This window comes from Gavialis gangeticus, unplaced genomic scaffold (genome assembly GCF_001723915.1).
Source record: "Gavialis gangeticus isolate Ggan-Ray unplaced genomic scaffold, GavGan_comp1, whole genome shotgun sequence".
NCBI lineage: Eukaryota > Metazoa > Chordata > Crocodylia > Gavialidae > Gavialis > Gavialis gangeticus.
In genome coordinates this window covers 75,209,391-75,229,235 of record NW_017729022.1, presented here as the reverse complement: position 1 = coordinate 75,229,235, position 19,845 = coordinate 75,209,391, and the positions used below count along the sequence as shown (strand labels likewise).

Genomic DNA, 19,845 nt, shown 5'->3' with positions numbered 1-19,845 from the left:
CCCCCCCCCCCCCCAACCCACACTGCTCAAGCAGGAATCCCATCCCAGCCTTATGGACCCTAGGCATGTGGTATGCTAGCTAATGCCAAGAGGTCTGTGTGTGTCTCCAATTCCACTGAGACAGGCAGACAGAACAGTGACTGCTTAGAGCTTTTTGGAACTAATCAACAGGTCAGCTGGTAAGCTGTTTAAGAAGAGCTTGAACTAATGGAGAGAGGCTATTGTTTTGCTGATGTGGTGATATAAACACTGTTATCAGCTTTTGGCTGGTTTGCTTGCCTGTAGATTGAAAAACTCTGTATTATCAACAGAGGCATGCCCTGCATACCTCCCCTTGCCCCTTGAGAGTGCTAGCAGGGGTCTGGGGTCTGGCAACACTCCTGGCCCTTGAGCAGCCAGCAGGGAAAAGCCTGGGATGGTGCAGGCAGACCTTCCTGATCAGAGGTCCTGATGGGGCCTGGCCATTTCCCCCCCCCCCCCCCCCATCTTAGCACTGTAGAAGAGAAGGGAGGGCTGTTCTAGTGCACCCCACTCCCCAGCTTCTAGCCTGAGCCACTGCAGGCATGTGCCTGAATTTTCTCAGTCCAGAGAGAATCTGTATGGTTACAAATTGGTTCAGCCTAGCCAGGTTAAACTAACCTGCACACATTGAATCAATTCAGGCTCAGGCTTTTTCAATGTCTGTCCGTAGCTCAGGTGTTTAGTAATGGTGATCACATAATCTATAGCTATGATATCATTGTATGGCAGTTTCTCAATAGCAGTAACTCTGCACAAGAGTAAGGGGTGGTTCATTCAATTTATTCATGTCTTTGGAGTGTTGCATCCTTTCATAGTGGCAAGAATTCTTGTGGATGATATCTTTTTAATGGACCAACCACATGGTTGGGATAGGCTTTTGGGGCATTTATAGATGTGCTCTGGGAGGTGGGGTGGGAGAAAATGGGGCATTTTAATTAGCACAGCTCTGAAAGCAGTGTTAACTAAAGCACCTGGAGCAAATGAGCTTTAGTTTAAAGTACACCACTGCCATTTTTCAGCGTGGGGACACTGATGCATGTGATGCTGGAGTCTGCTGGAGCGGCAATTATAGCACATTGGAGCAGCCATGTATAGGAGCCCCTGGGTATCATATTATCTTTCTTCAGGCCTCTGGTGGAGGAGAGGATGCCTCAGAGTTAAGTAGCAGATGGAGCAAAAGCTTATGTAAAACTCCATATGTAAGAAAAACAAGATATAGGAGAAATGATCATGTAATGAATAGGCAGGAGATGCAGTAAAAAACTGATAATGGAAGAACAAGATTTGTTTAGGAGGGTTCAGAGGTTAACTAATATCAGACAGATTATAATGGCCCATTTTGAAGTCATTACCTGTGTTAAGTTTCTGGTACTTTAATGTCCAGTAAGCTAATTAATTTATGTTCCCATGTTTGTCTTATAAAGGTATTGAGTTGCTTTTCTTTGAGGACAAGATCTGTGAGGGCAGACAGGGAGTGTTTCTCTTCCCTCATCACGCCTGAAAAAATGTTCTCAAACCTAGTGTCTGGTTTTTGTTTGTTTGTTTTGGTTTTTTGTTTGCTTTGTTTTTTTAGTGATCATTCATTCTGGTGCACAGTTGTTTACTTGCGTTTTGTCTGGTTTCACCCACATAGTTGTAATGGGGGCACTTGGTGCACCAGGTGAGGTGTGTCACTTTCTGGGATACGTGTACTATCCATGTATTCTGATGGTTTTCTTGTTGGCGGATGTTGACTTGTGGCAGTAGAAATGTGTTGACAGGTCAAATCACCTAATTTAATTTGGTGACAGATCACCTAATATTTGTTACTGATTTAATAAGTTTCTCCCCCTACAGTGTTCTTTGAAAGTGTGAAATCAGAACTCAGGAATGGATCCTCGGAATACTCTGATATATCTGATTCGGAAGAATCTGAGCCTGATTGCACTACCCAGGTAAAAGCTAGAGAAGGTCATGACAGTTCATCAAATGAGAATTGAAGCTGTTTTGTTTTATTTTTTTTAATTGTTCATAATCAATTTGGACAAATATTAAAAAAAAAAAACCTGCTTACCTAATTCTGCTGCCTGCCTGATTCTCCTATCCATTCTAATGGAATGGCGAGATAAAATTGTTTTGAGCAATGTCTGTCTGTTCTCAAAAGCCTTTGAAAGTTTGTTCACATAGGAATTGTGTATATGGTAAAAAGGACCATAAGTGCATCATGGGCTCTAATAAGGAAAGTAGGTAACAGCTGGCAGTGTTTGCTTGGAATGCACTTGGGACAAGGTCTTGCAAAGATAGGTTTGAGTGAATTGGGCTGACTCATTGAGGCAGGTCTTTTGTTCAGATGGGATAACAAAGGGCAGGAGATGGATGTGAGTTGCAGTGGATCTGGGGTATAGTTTTGAGCAGTCTCAGGTTAAGAACTCTAGAATGTAGTATGGATGGGGAAAGATTTGAGCTTAGCTACTTTTTTTTTTATAACACAGCCAAGTATGAGGAATGGGATTTAGTTTTAGTATTAGCAGTATATAAATGGAAGTAGGTTGGGAAAAATATTTGTATTCCTTTGGTTTCCTTAAGCTTGAGTACCCAGTTCCTATTCAGCTAAATGGGCATTGGTGCCTAAATACCTTTTTTGAGGCTCTTGTGTAGTATACATGTTCTTTCAAGAAAATGCATTTATGCTGAACACATTCCAGTGCACTGAGTGATACCTGTAATCAGTAGTATAAATTCAGCATGCATTCAATTGTTTTCTGCCATTATGGAATCAAGCAAGGGATATTGTTTAATGTTAGAAGTGTTGTAGGCTATGGATATACACATTTATTGTAGGGTAAAAGGAACAGGGACTTACTACATGTCACCTGCTCTGCAGCAGCTGCCTAACCACATGATCTTTCAGCATGGTAAGTGGAATCTACACTGTAGTATTCTAGCCCATAATGTGTTAGTTACTGCCTTGTGATTTCCATTTTGCCGTGAGGCAACAGCAAGCACGTGGGCAGTTACCACAGTAAAGTACAATACAGGTAAGGTGAAATGAATATCAAGTGATGGATGATTTGATAAAGGTGAGCTGGATATAGTTTAAAGGTCAGTTTCCCTTTTAAAAAATATTTGAGGCTTAAACAGCCTCCCCTCCCAAATAACAATTTTTATTTGGGGTTTTTTTCCTAGGGACTTTGGGTCTTGGCTATATTTTCCTGAAACTTGGTTTCAGACTTCCTTGCTGAATTTTATTAAATCTGAGCTACAAGATCTCTATTACTGTGGTCATGTTATAGAACTTACATGCACTTTTTATTTATGAAAACTGGATCAATTCAAAGATTTAAAACTTCTGAACATAGATTAGAATACAGTCACTTTAAGATCCATGACAACCAGTCTGTGTACTATTTTCCCTTGTTCTAGCAAAAAGATTCCTCTGCAGAGGACTCAGCAAGCTCAGGTGATGAAGAGAAACAGGAGGTGACATCAAATTTCAAGGAGGAATATAAAATAACAAGGGACCTCTGTCAAACTACTCAGAAGCCATTTAGAAATGAAACTCCAAGTAAAAGGTAAGTAAAGTGATGCAGGGAGGCTTATAAATTTGATCTGAACTTTTCAAAGTAAAATTTTCATAATTTTTTTAACACGAAAGTAAAATTGATAAATAGATTTTAGTAAAACTTAAAATTTCCTTTTTCACTGTCTTACCTATTTTTTGCCTTAGGGAATGTCCTACCTCGACAAGTACAGAGGAAGAAGCTATTCAGGGCATGCTTTCTATGGCAGGATTGCACTATACCACATGTTTACCAAGTCATACGCAAAGCACAGACTGCACAGATAAAAGAACCTCTCTTCAGGAACACAAAAGCTACCCCAGAAGTAGACATAAGGACAGGCAGCCATCCCAGAGTCATAAAACAATAGAATGTGGTAGGTACTTATTAACCATCACTGCTACTCTTCATTGTTTTGCTAGGGCTAAGATTTTCAAAAATAAATGCTTAAAGTTAAATTCCTAAATAAGTCTAGACTACTTCTGAAAAGTCAGTGGGATATAACAGTGCTCAGAACTTCGGAAAACTGGGAGCCTAGTTTCCATTAGGCCTAAGCATTCACTTTAAAAGTTTCATCAGCCTTTTTACAAGAGTCACACTGGTGTGGATGAATGAACTAAAAGCTATAATCCCCTCTGGGGGGTGGAGGGGGGTGAGCTAAATGCAATAGTTCATATGATCTCCATGGTTCTGCTTTCATGGTGCGTCTCACTAGATATTCTTAGAATTCTCAATTGGCTTGATGGCTTTTAAGTGTTCTCTCTAAAAGGCACATATGGCATTTTCCTGAAGTCTAGATGTAAAGGCCATGCAGCTATTGGCAGCTTTCATATACTCAAGGGATGAGCAGTTGGTGAACCCTGGAAAGTGCTATATCTGAATCAGCTGACAAAGTAAAACTCTACCTCTGAAACGGAGAGGAAAATTCAGAATTTATTGCAAGAACAGGCATTCATTTTGTCCTCCACAGTATTTTGATCGTTGTAGAAGAAAACTTTGGAGAAGGAGAAAGTACTTCAGACTTTGATTATTAGGAAGCAGATTCAGAGGACATCTCTGTATCCCCATATTCCACATTATAGACAAAGATCAATACATGACTAAATCCAGGTCTTGTCCAGAGCTGCTGTACCCCTGGAATGGCATCAATAATTGTGTCTTTAAGAATGAATTATCCTGGAGAAAATGTGTCTTTGAGCTAGAAAGAAATATGTAATGGAATTGAAATGGTCTATAGAAACAGAGGTTTTGTGGGGGTTTTGTTTGTTTTGTTTTTTAATCTCAAAAATAGAATTTAGGATAGAAGCATAACATTGTGTACAGATTGGAACTGGAAATGCTCATTGCTTTTGTGGTTCAACAGTGCCTCCAGGTGGATGTGGAAGAATCTTTTGTGGGTCCTGGAAGTTGCATTCCTAAACAATTGTATCAAAGTCTTTGGGCATCAGCAAAGTCCTTTTAACATCATTAGACTTAAATAACCTGTGTTTATTCTGCACAAAATCACTCCATGTTTATAGTAATTGGTTTCTCTCTTGCAAATCCCGACCGTCAAATTTGTTGACTTCTACAGGGATCATCACAGAATTCTTGGAGGATCTCAGCAGTAGGTCTGCAAGGAAAAGGAATCTACAGCATCCTTTCTTCAGTTATCTGTTTACAAAGACAAGTTATATTAATTCAGTTCCTTCAAGCGTAAACATTATTGATAAACAACAAAAAATTGTAGCCAGCAGGTTCTATGATTTGCCTGGCTGTGTAGGTAGGGGGAAAGAGAGAATCCACTTCCCAAGGAGGTAATCAAAGGCTATGCCTACATTGAGACTGGTTTCAGCAGAAACAAAGTTCTAAGTGTTGTCTTTTAAGACTCCTTGGGATGCTCATCTTGCCTTGATTCTTACTGCTACAGAACTTTATTCTTTTCATTCATCTTTGGGTATCAGCCAGTCTGAAAAAACAAAGTAATTCCAAAGTAGTCTCATTACTTTTATTTGTTAGGCAAAACCACTACTTTGTAGAAGAATTTGTACAGAAAGAACTTATTTTGGTCACAAGCTTGGGAGCTGATATTGGTTAAAATGGTTCAGGCATAATAATTCTCTCAGGGCTGTCAAAAAAAACCCCAACAGACTGACTAGAGTTCAAGGCATTTTGATTAAATCCGGAGGAGTTTAAAGAGGAAGGCATCCAGGGAATTACAGAAAACTATGGTGACACGATTTCTCAATGAGGAAAGAAGTCATATTGCTTAATTTTAAAAAAGCAATCCATTTTCTAGCATGGAAAGAGATTTCTTTTCTGGAAAAGCCTTCACATTTAAGGAAAAGGAAATGGCAGCACAGCCTGACTGACATGTACAGATTGGCTAATCAGACAGGAAGAACTGTGTGGCTAAAACTCCTAAGATGATTTGCCAAGTATGAGTGCAATTAATATAATACATTCAAAAAATGTTACTTCTCTACACAATAGGAAAGTTCAGTATCGTTTCAAGCAATAAAATCTGATGAGTGAGGCCACAGGTGTTCTCAGAAATGAGAAGGTAACCTACCATATAGTTTGTTTGTTTTTTTTTCCCCACCTGTCTTTTAGCCAAAGTTAGAAATAATGTCAGAGTGGAAGAGGTGTCAGTCCTCTAAGTAAAATTGCACTGGCCAAGAGGGCCGTGGCTTGCCTGATGCAAATTTTGTTCTTCTCCCATCCCACACTTGACTTTTTTCATAGCTAAACCCTGTCAGCTATTCAAACCTCAGTTGAACTGTGGTCCTAGTGTAGCCTGGGACATGAGGTGTTTTTGTTTTTTGTTTTTTAACAAAAGCCAGCAGTGTTAGTTTTCACTCTCTTGCACAGAAATGTTGATTGTTATCCTCGGGGTAGGGCCTCTTTCCTTTCTTGTACATGTACAGCACAGCAGCAGTTAAGTGAGACAAAACAAGAAGCTAGTGTTGAATGTGAGTTAGAAAAATAAAAAGCTTGCACCTCTGTGTGGACTCTTAGGCTGTGTCCAGATGAATGAGCACATGTCTGTTGTGGCATCTCAAAGCAGTTTGAGGTGCCACAGGAGGCACTCCAGGAATGAAAAACTGTTCTGTTTGCAGCGCAGACTCGTAAGTTTGATACCGGGAAATCCGATAGCAAAAGAAAACGCAACAAAAAAGTGGCACAGGCTGGCATAGAGACACCTGTATAGAGATGCCTGATGGCAGAAAAAAGCAGCATATGCGGCAGGTGTAGAGACTCTTTGACCGGGTGTTAGAATGTCTCTTTGGAGGACCCAGCCTGTAGTTGCTTTGGAGCATGCTCCTGCATGCATCTCTATGCCTGCTGCTCCAGCACGCTGTCTCAGTATGCTGAAGGAAATTGAAGTAGGGCAAGGCTGGCAGCAGTGGCGTGGACATAGGCAAGCAGAGACATGAGGGGACGGGACAGGACAACTGTGTATGGGGGTGGGTCTCCTGGTTGCCTGCTCACCCTGCAGCAGCAGCCAGCAGTGGGCCCTTGTGTTTTTGGTCATGGCCTGCTGCAGGCATAGTCTCCCCAGCAGTGGCTTGCTCCCCCACAAACCACCCCCCACCCCTACCCACATACCCACCCATGAAACCCCCACTGTCTACCCACAAACCCCACACTCGCATCCTCCCCGCATCTCCCTCTACAAATCTCACACCCTGCATGTCTAGCCACCAGCTGGGACAGGACCTGTTGGTGGGAGCCACAGTTGCAGGGGCAACTGCTGCACTGCAGCCCTGACCCATGTCCCAGCACTGGTGTGGTTATGTGGTCCCAGCTTGGGGGGGGCTCCTGGTCCTGGGAACCACTTGGGGAGGTGTGATGGGCCGGGGGGATTGAGGTGGCAGCAGGGTCTATGGGTATGTGTGATGGGCCAGGGGTGGCAGCAGGGGTTTGAGAGAGAAAGATGGAGGTAGGGGATCGGGGGGTGCTCTAGGTAGGAGAATCTGCCGGAGCCAGGCTTGGAGTGCCTTGCAGAGCAGCCTGTGTAGGGGGAAGCTGTCCTGGAAGGAAAGGTCATGAGCCTCAATCAAGGGCGTCCCGGGAAAGGCATGGAGATTGCTGGAGTCTGGGCACAGGGAGCAGAAGGGCCACAAAGCAGCAGGTGGAATAGCTACAGCTGGACCCATGTCCTGGTGCTGAGATGGAGCTGCTGTGGGGAGGGACTGAGTAGTAGGTAGGCATGGGCTGTGGGTTGGGAGTTGAGGGGCACTGATGGGGCTGTGGTTTGGGAGTGAGGGGCAAGGGCAGGGCACTGGCATATCAGTGCTGCTCAGTGCCACAAAGCAGCTGCAGGTCCAGCTGCAGCTTGTCCCCACATCCTGGTGAATGAATGGGGCAGGGGCAGCTCTGTTTTTTTTCTGTGATAAAAACCAAACATCAAAGTGTAAAGATATTTAGAATTTATTTCATTATGATGATAGAAGCATTGGTAGGCTTCCAAATTTGCTTTAAAATTGTAAATATATCAAACATTGCCCAACTGATTGATCAATGTATTTCTCTCTCTCAGAATAGTGGTGTTTCATTTTAATCACAGAAAAACACAGACTTCGGGTATTTTAATGAGAGAATTTGGTTTTTTGTTTTTTGTTTGTTTTGTTTTTGTTTTTTTTTGTCAGATAACTTGCAGTTTTTAAAAAGGGAATGCCAGGGACGCAGCTGGAGGGCAGATGAGGTGGCTGATCTCCTGGCCATTTGGGGCCAGGAGGACACACTTCAAAAGTTCAAAGATGGCCACCACAATGAGCACATCTTCTAGGCAGTAACTACCCAGATAATAGAGCGGGGCAACAGAATACATGACAGCAGTGCTGCCTAAAGGCCAGCTGTGCAGGCATGGCCCATTGGTAGCTGGCCCACAGGTGCAGGCAGCTTTGCAGTCCTTATACCACAGCCTAGGCAGCTGTGTGGTCTCTGTCTGGATCTGGCAGGCATGTCGCCATGGGGCTGCAGGTCCAAGGGGGCAGATGCTGTCGTAGGTGGCAGCAGGTCACAGCAAGGCAGCAACCCGCATTTCCAGATTGCTGTAGGGGGGCTGGGGTCACTCTGGGTTAGAGTTGCTTCAGCAGTCCAGCTGGCACAAGGGGGGCTAATGTCCCCAAATACCAACTAGCCAGGCCTCGGAAGCACTTGAGGGCAAGTATCCCTTTGCTGCTTGCCAGGGCAGCTTTTTATACTTCTGGGGCCAGCACAGGTGCTGGCTTCAGCCTCTAGCTTCCCCTGGCTGAAGATCCAGGAGGAGCTGGGCAGGGTCCATTTGCCCCACACCAAAGTGAATGTTCAGGCACGTGTGCTGAGGCACAAATTTGTGCCACTGCTACTTGAGCTGCTGCAAGCACACATGCCTGTATGTGTGGATGTGCCCTTGAAATGGTTGAAATTTATGAAGAAAGCATCCATCATGCATTATTTGGTAATATAGCAATGAGGGCACACTGCCTGTCAGTACTTTTGGAACCATGTAGTCGCGTTCATCCTCCATATGGACATTCTGCAGGAACTTTGGTCTATTGGAAACTTGGAATAGGTATGGAGAGGAAGAAAGAATTTTTCACTGTGTGTAGAGGGGGCGGGGAGGAGCAAGTGCTGTGGTGATTGAATATATTACAGGTGTTAGCGTTACCAGGTAAATAGCTAGGAAATTTGTCCACGGTTCTTTTCTTTCCATGTCATTTAGTTGTTAATAACTTCTTTCCCTGGGTCACACTTATAGGTTTCAAAGTTTTAATCTTGTTAAACATCTCTTTAGGTAGGCCCATGAAGGAAGAAGAGAGCGACTTGGGTACATCAATGTGGGCTAAGCAGCTAAATGAAGCTTCCAGGATTACTCCTCAGGTAAAAAACAAAACAAAACAAAAATTTTACACCCTTGTTACAGAAAAAAATATGCAGTTGTCAACTGAATGCTAGACCAGTAAAACTGGAAAAGGGATCTCCTTATTACATATCAGAATTACTGATTGATTATTATGGAGCTAGTAACTGATGCCCAGACATGGGATATATGTGCAGAAAAAGAACTCTAAAACTTTGAATGTACCTATGTACTAAAATGATGAAGTATGCACTTGAAATAGTAGAAATATCCACTTCAAAGTTCATTACACAGAAAATGAAAAATACCATGAAATGTAAATATAAAAATGTTCACTTTGGTACTCATCCATGTAAACTAGAAAATATTTCATTCAAAATATTTGGGTACATGTTAGGATATGCCTATTATTATGTCCTTTTACTTACCTGCACAATAATTTGATTCACCATATGTAACTAGTATTTCTCTCAGGTTTTCCTATGTTAATCTATGGTGCTTCTCAGTTGAGATGAGTTTGTGCACTGGGAAATCTCTTAATGCCCACAGATGTTACAAGGCAAAACTTGGAAACAGGAGCTAGTATAGCTGGTACTTATTCTGGTAATTCCAGACCAGTATCATCCAGCTAACAGTGCTTCATGTTCAGGGGTGGTTCTTCAAAAGTCTTTGCAGTTGTCTTACTTGCTGGCTGGGGTCATGTGGAGCAAAGGTGAGATGTTCTTCAACTTATTTGATTTGGTCAAAGTAATTATGTATTGAAAAATGCCACATCTCAAGCTCCTTGCTTCACCTCTGATAGAGCAGGAGAATTTGACTTTGTCATTGCAAGCCATTTGTATCACTGAAGGAGGGTGCTCCACCACCATCAGAACAGCTGCTATTTTGCCTGTCTTTGAAATACTGAGCATAAATTAGGTGTGCAGTTAGCCAAGTTCCTCATAGGTTCTGGTGTTAGGGGCATGCAAGACCATAAAAACTGTCATGCTGGGTCAAACCAATCACGCAAGCAGAATGTCTTCGTAGTGGTACTTTTACAAACAGTTTTCAACCTTAATGGTAAGAATTGACAAATGGAAATTTGAAGTCTGATTTTGTTTAGCAGCCTGAGTGAGACCATGCGCCAAACAGGTAAAATGTATTAGGTGTGGACAGAATGCCTGCAGTGCTGTTGCTGCTTTCAGCATATAGACTGCAGCATATGTAATCAGAAGATGTGGTTTCTTTTTCCTGCTGGCTGTAGAGTTAGGCTGAAGTAAATGTATAGTGTCATTCATAAAAAGATGCTAGTCGCATGATTTGTCTTCTCCAATACTCTTTTGAAGTCAAAATGTGAGGTTTTCCAGGCCCAACAGTGAGTTTTTCTAAGCATCAAGCTGGCAACATAACCAGAACGGTCAACTGTAGTCTCATCTACAGTAATCCAAATGTGATTTTTTTTCCACTAGTATCATTTTAAATCTCCTCTAATATACAATTAAGGTATGTGAAGATATTTTTTTCTTTATCATAAAATCATAGAAGAAGGGCTGGAAGGAACGCTTCAGAGATCATGTAGTCCAACCCCCTGCCTGAGGCAAGATCATCCCCCTCCAAACCATCCTATAAAATCCATAATCTAAATTGTACATAAGACTAGTGTCAACCCTGGCACACAACGTAGACCTGATGCCTTAGCCTGCCACAGGTAAAACAGGGGAACCATGATAGTTGATTCATTTGGAACATACTGATTTTAAACAGTATTTTCCAAAAAACCCACAAAAAGATTGATTTAGTTCAGGGCTGTACAAATTGTCCACAGGCCCTATGTGGCCTGTAAGAGCCAGCATGCAGTCATCTATTGCACAGTCAGATGGGGTTGGGGGAGCAGGGTGGCTGTGTGCTGCCAGGAGGAATTCCAGGGGTCTGACCCCACAGCATATAGCTGGCGGCAAGGGTGTTGAAGAGCCTTAATCTAGTTCAAGGAATAACTGCATACTATGGTTTTACAGGGGGCAGCAGCAAAATCGCATCTCCCTCTGAACCATATAGTTGGTCCACTAAAAGATCACCAGAAAAGCCCTTGCTGCTTGTATAAAATATAGAAAGTGTTGGGATTATTATGTACATGGTAGAAGCAGGCATAATGAAGTGTGAAATTATATTTGTCTTTTGCAAACCCTGGAAAAAATATTTCCCTTTAAAATGCATAATTGCAGTAACATCATCATTATGCACTAACCACTCAAATAAGCATATATAGTTGCACTATAAAACATACATATTTGGAGCTGTATTGATCAAATAGTATTTTAGTCAAAGTTCTGATAGCCTGCATGCCAAGGAGAAGAATATGCCTATTGATGACTCATGTCTTTTTCCTTTGTTCCTGAATTTTTTCTGTTTCACTAGTCATCTCAGTTATATCTAAGTATATTTTAAAATTGTTACAGAGGCTTACAATATTATCCTTAAAAAAAAAAAAAAAAGTAGTTAATTTAGTGTTTGTGAAAGGTGCCAGAGACAGGCTGTACAGTCGCAGAGACTTGCAACGTAAAGTAATTTCTAGTTTTCCCTCATATTGCCCAGTTCAGCTTTGTGGAAGCGCTCCCTCATTCAGCTGCCTTGTCATCTGTACTCAGACTACCCACAGAGTTGCCAGTTGTGCCAGTAATGTTTGTGATGTGAACACTTGCCAACTGAGAACTGAACAGAGACTGCCAAAGTCATTTTGCATAGGCCACTTAATAGCCAGCATATGGGAACATCTTTGAGTTCTTAATCTGGGGTGGATTTAGGCCAGGGGCCTTGAGGGTAAAAGGTTTTAAATCTTATTCTCTGAGCTTTCCAGTATCTCCTGGCATCTTAAATACTGGGTATCATACCTCCTAAAGCTTATTTTGACTAGAAATGTTAGCAATACTTTAAATTGCAGACTACCCATAGTAGTTAATAGCTATGTTTTAATTGCATGCTCTTTTGGTGTTCTGCAGGAACATGGTAATTACATGGTATTTCTCAGTTTTGTTTTTTTTAGCTCCTGATTTAGAATTGGCTCTCTGTACTGCTGAATACTGAAGACAGTTTGCCAATTTAAATACTTAGTGGCTGTGATTTGCATCTTTTTTTATAGTTAGAAGCCATCAGTTAAACCAGGACTATTTTGTTCCCATATTTTCCCTTACATCAGCGTTTTGGCCTGCTGCAGCTTCTGCTGCTTCCCCACCTTCCAGCCTGGTTCAGGAACCACTCCCACCCTCTGCTTGGATGCGTGTAGCATTCGCTGCCTCTCCTCCCCAAAAGCAGAGCATGCATGCATGTACAAAGTCTCCTGGCTTTGCTAGCTGAACCAATGGTTCTAAGGGGCAGATCACTCTTGTCACTGCTGTTAGTGATGCTTCTTGTCACGACTGCTAGTGCAGATAATTAGTAGTGTTTGAGTGATGGTATAGACATGATGGTCCTGAAATGATGTAGAAAGTAAGGATTTCTAGTGACTTGAAGGAGAATTTCTTGCATTTGAAAGCTTGTATAGCTCCATCCCAATTATGCAGTTGGCCTTAAATTACAGGGGGAAATACATACTAAAAGAGGGCAGCATTCCTGGTGGACCTATATCTTCATTCAAAGATACTTAACTTGATCATTATTAGAGTAAAAAGAATTACAAGACAATTGCATCTAGTAATTATAAATTTTCATATGGGACTTCTCTCCCCCCCCCCCCTTGTCTGCTCCAGGATACAAGTAAAGCTCAGAAATATATTAAGAAGGAAAGTGCATCAGAAGCCAGTCACAAGGTTCAGGAAAATAAAAATTTTATGCACAGCAATGGCTTGAGCTTCCAGCATGGCAAATGTATGCGAGACTCCAGCCTGATTCAAGGGGAGTGCCGGCTGAGTGATGGCAGCCTCAGCCCTGACAGGCCATATGGTGAGACATCCATGTCTCTACCTCTTCACCCAACCAAGAGGCCAGCATCAAATCCACCCCCTATCAACAACCAAGCAACAAAAGGTAACCTTTGTCTCTATTGCCCTTTCCCCATAAAAAGCTTTATTTCCTCTTTTGATTCATGTATACATTTCAGAAAACTGACTTGAAGCAGAAGCTGCAAAAAAAGAACTGATAACAGACATTGAGTATCATCTTTCAGGCAGGCACTTTTTGCTGTACAGAAGGTATCGAGTAGGAGTTTAAAAAAAAAAAAAAAAAGGAAAAAAGAAGGATTTTAATGGGTCATGTATCCTGTTTGAGCTTTTAGAGGTTAGTAGCACAGTCAGTGTTACTAACCTCTAGATAAACATTTTGGAGGATACCTTTTTTGTATGTTTGTTTATTTTTTCCTTTCCCGTGTTTTTATGAGTTGAGATTTATGAAGTGCAAGACCTCAGAAGGTATTTTAATGGCCTTACTACTTGTATAATTTACTCAAGGACTACAAATACAAGAGAAGAATGTAATTTGGATAGTTCAGATTAATGCATCTTTCTGGCTTGCACTAGGAATATACAGTCAAAGCTGTATTTACTTATATTCCATGTGCTCCTAGATAAGATGTATGCTTTGTTTTGGGAAGGCAGAATCAACACATGACTTGGTAGCATCTTTTGGCTGCTCAGCCAAAAGCTACTGCTGTTTTGGCAGCAGCTGTGAGGGGGTTTAACTCCTAGCTGTAGAACTGTAGAGAGAAGGTAAATGATGCTGAGGAGTGGACTCCGTCCCTCCTTCACATGGCACAGTCCCCAGCAGCCATTTCCATGTTCCCATGCTGCCATTAAAACACGCACCTCGGTTTGGGAGGTGGAAAAGGTACATGGGATAAATAAAGTGAATACTGTATGCTTCAGGAAAATAACTGAATGTCATACAAATGTGTGCTTGTAGCATCCCAGACAAGCAGACAGATGAACTGCAATGCAAGAAAGTAATTAAGTTATAGATCTCACTGATGAACTATATTACACCTTGATTTCTCTCATCTTAACTTCTTTTTTAAGAAATGTAATCAGTAACACTAGTTTCAATATTTCAGGCAAGCGTCCAAAGAAAGGAATGGCAACTGCCAAACAGCGCCTTGGGAAGATCCTAAAGCTCAACCGAAATGGCCATGCACGCTTCTTTGTTTGATGTAGCTGCTACTACTACTACTGCTGTCTTTCCTACACAGACCAGTATTGAGGTCAACAGAGCCTGGAGCTGCTGCTGTTCCTCTGCCTGAAGCAAACTTGCATGTACCATGTAAAACACTGCCTGATGAACAAAAAATCCAATGCTGCATTTTCACTGTGCCACACCTGCTCAGCAATAACCATTTGGGAATGGGGAATCTTTAGAGAGACGATGGACTGGGAAGCAGTCTCTCATCAGGGCTTGAATATTGTTTTGTTGCTGATAGTGTCTGAGCTAATTCATGAGGGGAGGATTATGAAGGTGGTTTATCAATAATTTATTTGACAGTTCTTGACAACCTTTAAATTCATTTTTTAAAACTATTTATTTGGAAGACTTTTTGAGGGTTATTAATTTAGATTTCAGAATGTGAAGGTTTTAATTGTTCTTGATTTAATGTATGTTTGGTGCAGTGGAGAGCCACATTAATGGTGATTAGTCTGGACTCCCAAATTTGATATTCAGGTTATAGTCTTAAATAGGGATGTGATGCATTATTGATTATTTTAAATTAAGGCAAATGGAATTGTATTGTATTTTTTTTTCCTGGTCTTTAAGCTATTGGCTGGGCTTTTATTGACTTGTAAGGTGCATGTCTCTGCCAACTTAGTTAATTTGACCTGCTTTTCCTACTATCCATGATACTTCTCCATTTATTTTGGTGAACCAGCAAAGGTGCTTCTGTCTGCTAGGAGAACCCAGTTCAATAGCTGGCATGTCTTAAATTGCACCCCTTTCCCCAGTTCTTCCTGATTTTAGTGGGTTTTTTTGTCCCAGACAGGGTGGTGATGATGATTATTATTTTCCCTTTAAGAATAAAATAAGGAAATTCCCAGAAACTTTTATTTATACTTAGTTTAAATGTTGGTACCAAGAGCAGCTATATATTTTTTGTAGGGGAGGTGAGAGAGTGTGATGCAACTGGCTAAGTTTTTTGTTTCAGAAGAATTGTTTGGGTTGAAAAAATAACTCTTTAAATTGCAGAATTAAGATTTGGCAAATGACTTAACGTGGCACGGAGGGAGCACTACTGTTGGTGAGAACCAGCTGTGTGTTTAAAAATACGTTTTAATTGAGGGTCTAAGGAGGTAGGAGAATGTGCACTGCTTGTGAGGCTGCACAGGACAGCTAATTCAAGTCTTTAATGGTGCACATGTAAGTGTTGAGTTAAGTAGCATGCTGATCTCAGTATAACCATTTGTCATGCTTTACACAGCTGATAGAAAATGCCAAGTCTGAATTACATGTAAATAACTTTGATTTTAAATTTGTATTTTTCTGTAATATAAAATTTAAATTATTTAATTTTTTTTGTAGGTGGAGAGGGAAATTCCTTTACTTGATTCTGGGAAAAGGGCATTTTGCAGGGTCCAGCCAAAACTAAAGCTTAGATATGCTAGGAATACCCACTGGGATTTTGTCTGAGGGAGGACAAAGTTTGCTTTGGCTACCAGATCTTTTGAATGGTCTTAATTACACTTACTATTTTGCCCATCTACCTTTTTTTCTCTTGCTGTCTTTAAAAGCAAATTCAGTTAGATTTTTCAGAAATTTACCTGTAGTCTTATATTTCTGTATACATTCAGATTAGAATACAAATAATACCCTTAAAAATATATGGAAATATTTTTTATCAGGTTTTCCTGATTGAAAAGTGATAACTGTTTAGCACATTGTCATCCCATTTTTGAATTGTGAAATAACAAAATATAAGTTGGCTATGAATAGGTCAGATACCTGGTTTGAGTTCTTCCAGGATATGAAGATTATTACCTGATTCTCTTATCTCCTGCTCTGCTTTTAAATTACATTATCTTCATTTTATAATGGTTTGCGTGAAAACTAATTGACTTTTTTGTTGCTCTGTGGCCAACTAACACTTTAGATGAGTTCAAGCTTTCTTTGTCAGTCTGTAATTTGTTTCCTCATTATGCACTGGTAACTTTGTTCAGGTGCTGGGAGAAAAAGTAATGAGATGCTCACTGGTTATGAAGAAGCAGAAGACGGAAAGCAATTACTCTACTATTGACTGTAACTATTTGTTCTCAGGTGATGATGAATTTTCCAGTCAGCAGTGGTCAATAGAGAGTATATTTTAACCGTCTTCTGTTATATTTTCAAAGAAGCGTGTAAAGCTTAATTGATCTGTTTATACAGTCTCCAGGAAGCCAGTTCATATTAGCTGGGCTTTGAGCAACTGTTCCATTTTTAGCATGCCAAGGCAGACTGCTTTCCACTTATTGTCTGCCTACTTTTATTATACTTGCCTTTTACTTTACTTTACTTAAGTGCATGAGCTATACCGGACGCAGGTATTTCTGAGGAGACCTCAAGCAGAGCCGGAGAGGAATAGAGACTGATCTTTCCTTAAAGATGTAGGTGCTGAGAGCACTACCTTTGAGACAGAAATATGCCATTAGGGAATCTGGAGTTGAAGGATGTTTCGGATATAGAACGTAACTTTCTGCCGTCCCTAAGGCTTGGCTTTGGCAGATTTCCCAAACCCCCACCTCTTAATTATCAAAGTTTTACATAGTGGAAAAAGTATTTGGCTGGACCCATACATATTTAATACCTGTTTGTAGATTTTGTTGTTCCCTTTCCTTTCTCTCTTCCTCCTTTTCAACGTGGCTTTCCATTGTAGTGAGTATGCTAAACTCTCGTCAAAGGCTGTCAATAGGCCTAGGTTCATCTCCTTTTCCTTTGTTTCATGCTTCCAGCAGAAGTCTGTCTTAAGAGTTTTAGACTTTTTAGGTGTGGGGGAGGGAAGGGAAGGGGTGGGGATCTTAGGAATCCATTTAAAAGAAATTATCCTGATAGATGGTAACAAACAAGTCTCCTTTTGATAGCTTCATGAAGAGGATGTGGTGACCTCACTTTTTTGTGTCTTTGTGTATTGGTAAGTTTTTGTGTTCTTAAAGAAAACACTATTGCACCACATTGTTTGTAGATAGGCTGAACCTGGTGCTGTAGTTTTGGAAAGAGACCCCCCTCCCCCCTATATTTTTCCAGTATTTCACTTTTGGTGATCTGGGGGTGGGGGGAGGGGGCATTGATAGGGGGAGAGCACTGACGGGACAACTGGGACAGAATCTTCATATGAAAACTGTTTTCAAGGAGGATATTTTCAAAAAAATAACAAAGAATTTGGATTTTTTTTTAAATAACTACATTTAACTTTATCTCAACCTTTCTAATGAGAGAAAAATAATTATATGAAATACGTTGTAGTTCTACCCTTTTCTGTATTCCCAAGGTTTTGTAATTTAAAAAAAGAAAAATACGAGACTGGGAAACCACCTAGAAATTATATCGGACTTCCAGCAACTTTCCCTTTTCTCCCTTTACTATTCTTGCTAATAAACCCTGGCTACAAGGTAGCCTTTAATGACCTCTGAGGTAGTTTACCTATGCAACCTATAATATTCCACATGAAGTCATTCTTGAAGAAATCATTTAAAACAGTTGGACTTTCAGAATTAACAATTATTTTTTTTTAGATCAAAGGTGGGGTTTTTTTGTTTTTTTTTTTAAAGCTGAAATACTTGCATTAATTTTAAGAGAGCACAGTGTCATGGTCACCTTTTTAGAGAGCTTCAGCTTTCCCCCAGCTTTGTTCTATGGCATAGGCTGCCTTCATTCACCAGGACATTGTCATAAATGTTGAAACCTTTTTGTAGAAGTATAAATCTGGGGCTGAAATGATACTGGTGGCTGGTAAATGTGGGATCTGAGTAAAGCCAAGGCTAGAACTTACTGGGGAGGTAAAATCCCATAGCTGGTGCCCCTCCTAACCTTCCTGCCACCAGAAATCTGTGTCTTTTTAAAGCTCATTTCATAATACTTCCAGACCATTAAAAGCTGTTCATGGCCCTGGGTTTGAGTGAACCCAGAGCTGTTTTATTTTGCAGAAGTATAAATGGAACCAAGGACCTTACTGTTCGTGATTAAACTGGATTAAAAGCTGCAACATCCATTTATCCAGAAAAGGAAAAAAAGAAAAAACAGAAACCTACTTTTGGGTGCAAAATAAGTGCTGAGTCATGCAGTGGGTGGGAAATACAAGTAGCACTGATCAGGAAATGTGTATGCTTCTGCAGAAGCTCTATTTCCATTTTGAAAAGGACTTTTTCTACTTTTAATATAAATTAAGCCATAAGAGTTTCATGCTGTGGGAAGGGAGTGAAAGGGATCACTTTAAGAGACTATATTAATATGTATTATCACTTCTGCTGGGAAATGTCTAACTTTGCCATGCTTTGCAGATATTTCTTTTTTTTTAAAAAAATCCATGAAATTTGAAAAATGGGGATAGTTCTTGGCTATATTTACTAATTTTATAGTGATGTTTTGCTGGCCCATTTTGTCTTTTTCCCTCTCCCTTTTCTACTGTCATAATCTAATTTCTATCCTTTTTTGAATGTCCGTGGAAAATATTAGCTTGTCTGTCTGAATAGAGGTTTGTGTGTGTGTCTTCCTTTTTACAGAAACGCACTACTGTGTTGAATATTTGGCTGGGAAATGGGATGCTGCAGCTTTAAGAGCATTTTTTTTCAATTCATAACAGTATTTCCCATCCTCTTTTGCCTGCAGGCAGGGAAAATGTATGTACAGTATTTATTTTGTTTCAATTTTACTTTAAATTTGTAAGTTTCTATAAGTAGCTCACATTGATTATTCTAGGGGAGGGCAAGTGGCTTGTTTAAATTTGTATTTGATATTCATAGTTTCCACTTTCTGTACTTTAAATATTGAAATTAAAAAGTTGTATTACATATGTTTTGATTTTAGCACTCTAAAGTGTTCAATTTCTTCAGGTTTTGCTTATTTGCTGAAGTGTAAATATAGAAAGCTGTACAGGATGTCTTATGAGGAAAAATGCTTAATTCTGTTTCTAGTTCTGATTTCTGTGCCCTTTATTTGACTTTTTGATTTTGGTGAAAACTTGCTCAAGAACAGTGGGAAGAACAACACATTTTGGTACTATACTGAAGTGTAGGCTTGACTTCCAGTGAAGCATCCCTAGTTTTCCATCAACTTGATAAACTGGGAGAAATGCATCTCATTTGGAAGGGAATTACTTCCCTTTCCACCCTACTGTTCCCATTCTCGTTTTACCTATTATATTTTTGTCAAATTTGCTTCAGTGTTTTAATGACAGAGAGCTACTCGCAGAAAAGTCAATCTGTGATGGACAAGGTTCTGTTTCACATCCTCTCCTTTTCTCCATTACCCATTTGGTTTCATTTCTCTGGATCAGAGGCTGTCTCTCCACTAATCCTCCCTGCAATTTGTCATCTTTCA

The 19,845-nt window shown here is 40.5% G+C and overlaps 1 protein-coding gene across 1 annotated transcript in view; it reads left to right on the top strand.

Annotated features, from left to right (window-relative positions):
• The window catches only part of KDM7A (lysine demethylase 7A), a 69,543-nt gene extending 50,145 nt beyond the window's left edge, over positions 1–19,398 (top strand). Inside the window, exons 15-20 of the mRNA XM_019515826.1 lie at positions 1,858–1,955; positions 3,424–3,572; positions 3,728–3,936; positions 9,322–9,407; positions 13,110–13,386; positions 14,405–19,398. Coding sequence (XP_019371371.1) covers positions 1,858–1,955; positions 3,424–3,572; positions 3,728–3,936; positions 9,322–9,407; positions 13,110–13,386; positions 14,405–14,499 — 914 coding nt within the window. The 3' untranslated portion in view covers positions 14,500–19,398. The remainder of the gene's footprint in view (positions 1–1,857; positions 1,956–3,423; positions 3,573–3,727; positions 3,937–9,321; positions 9,408–13,109; positions 13,387–14,404) is intronic.
• Positions 19,399–19,845: the final 447 nt, after the last annotated feature.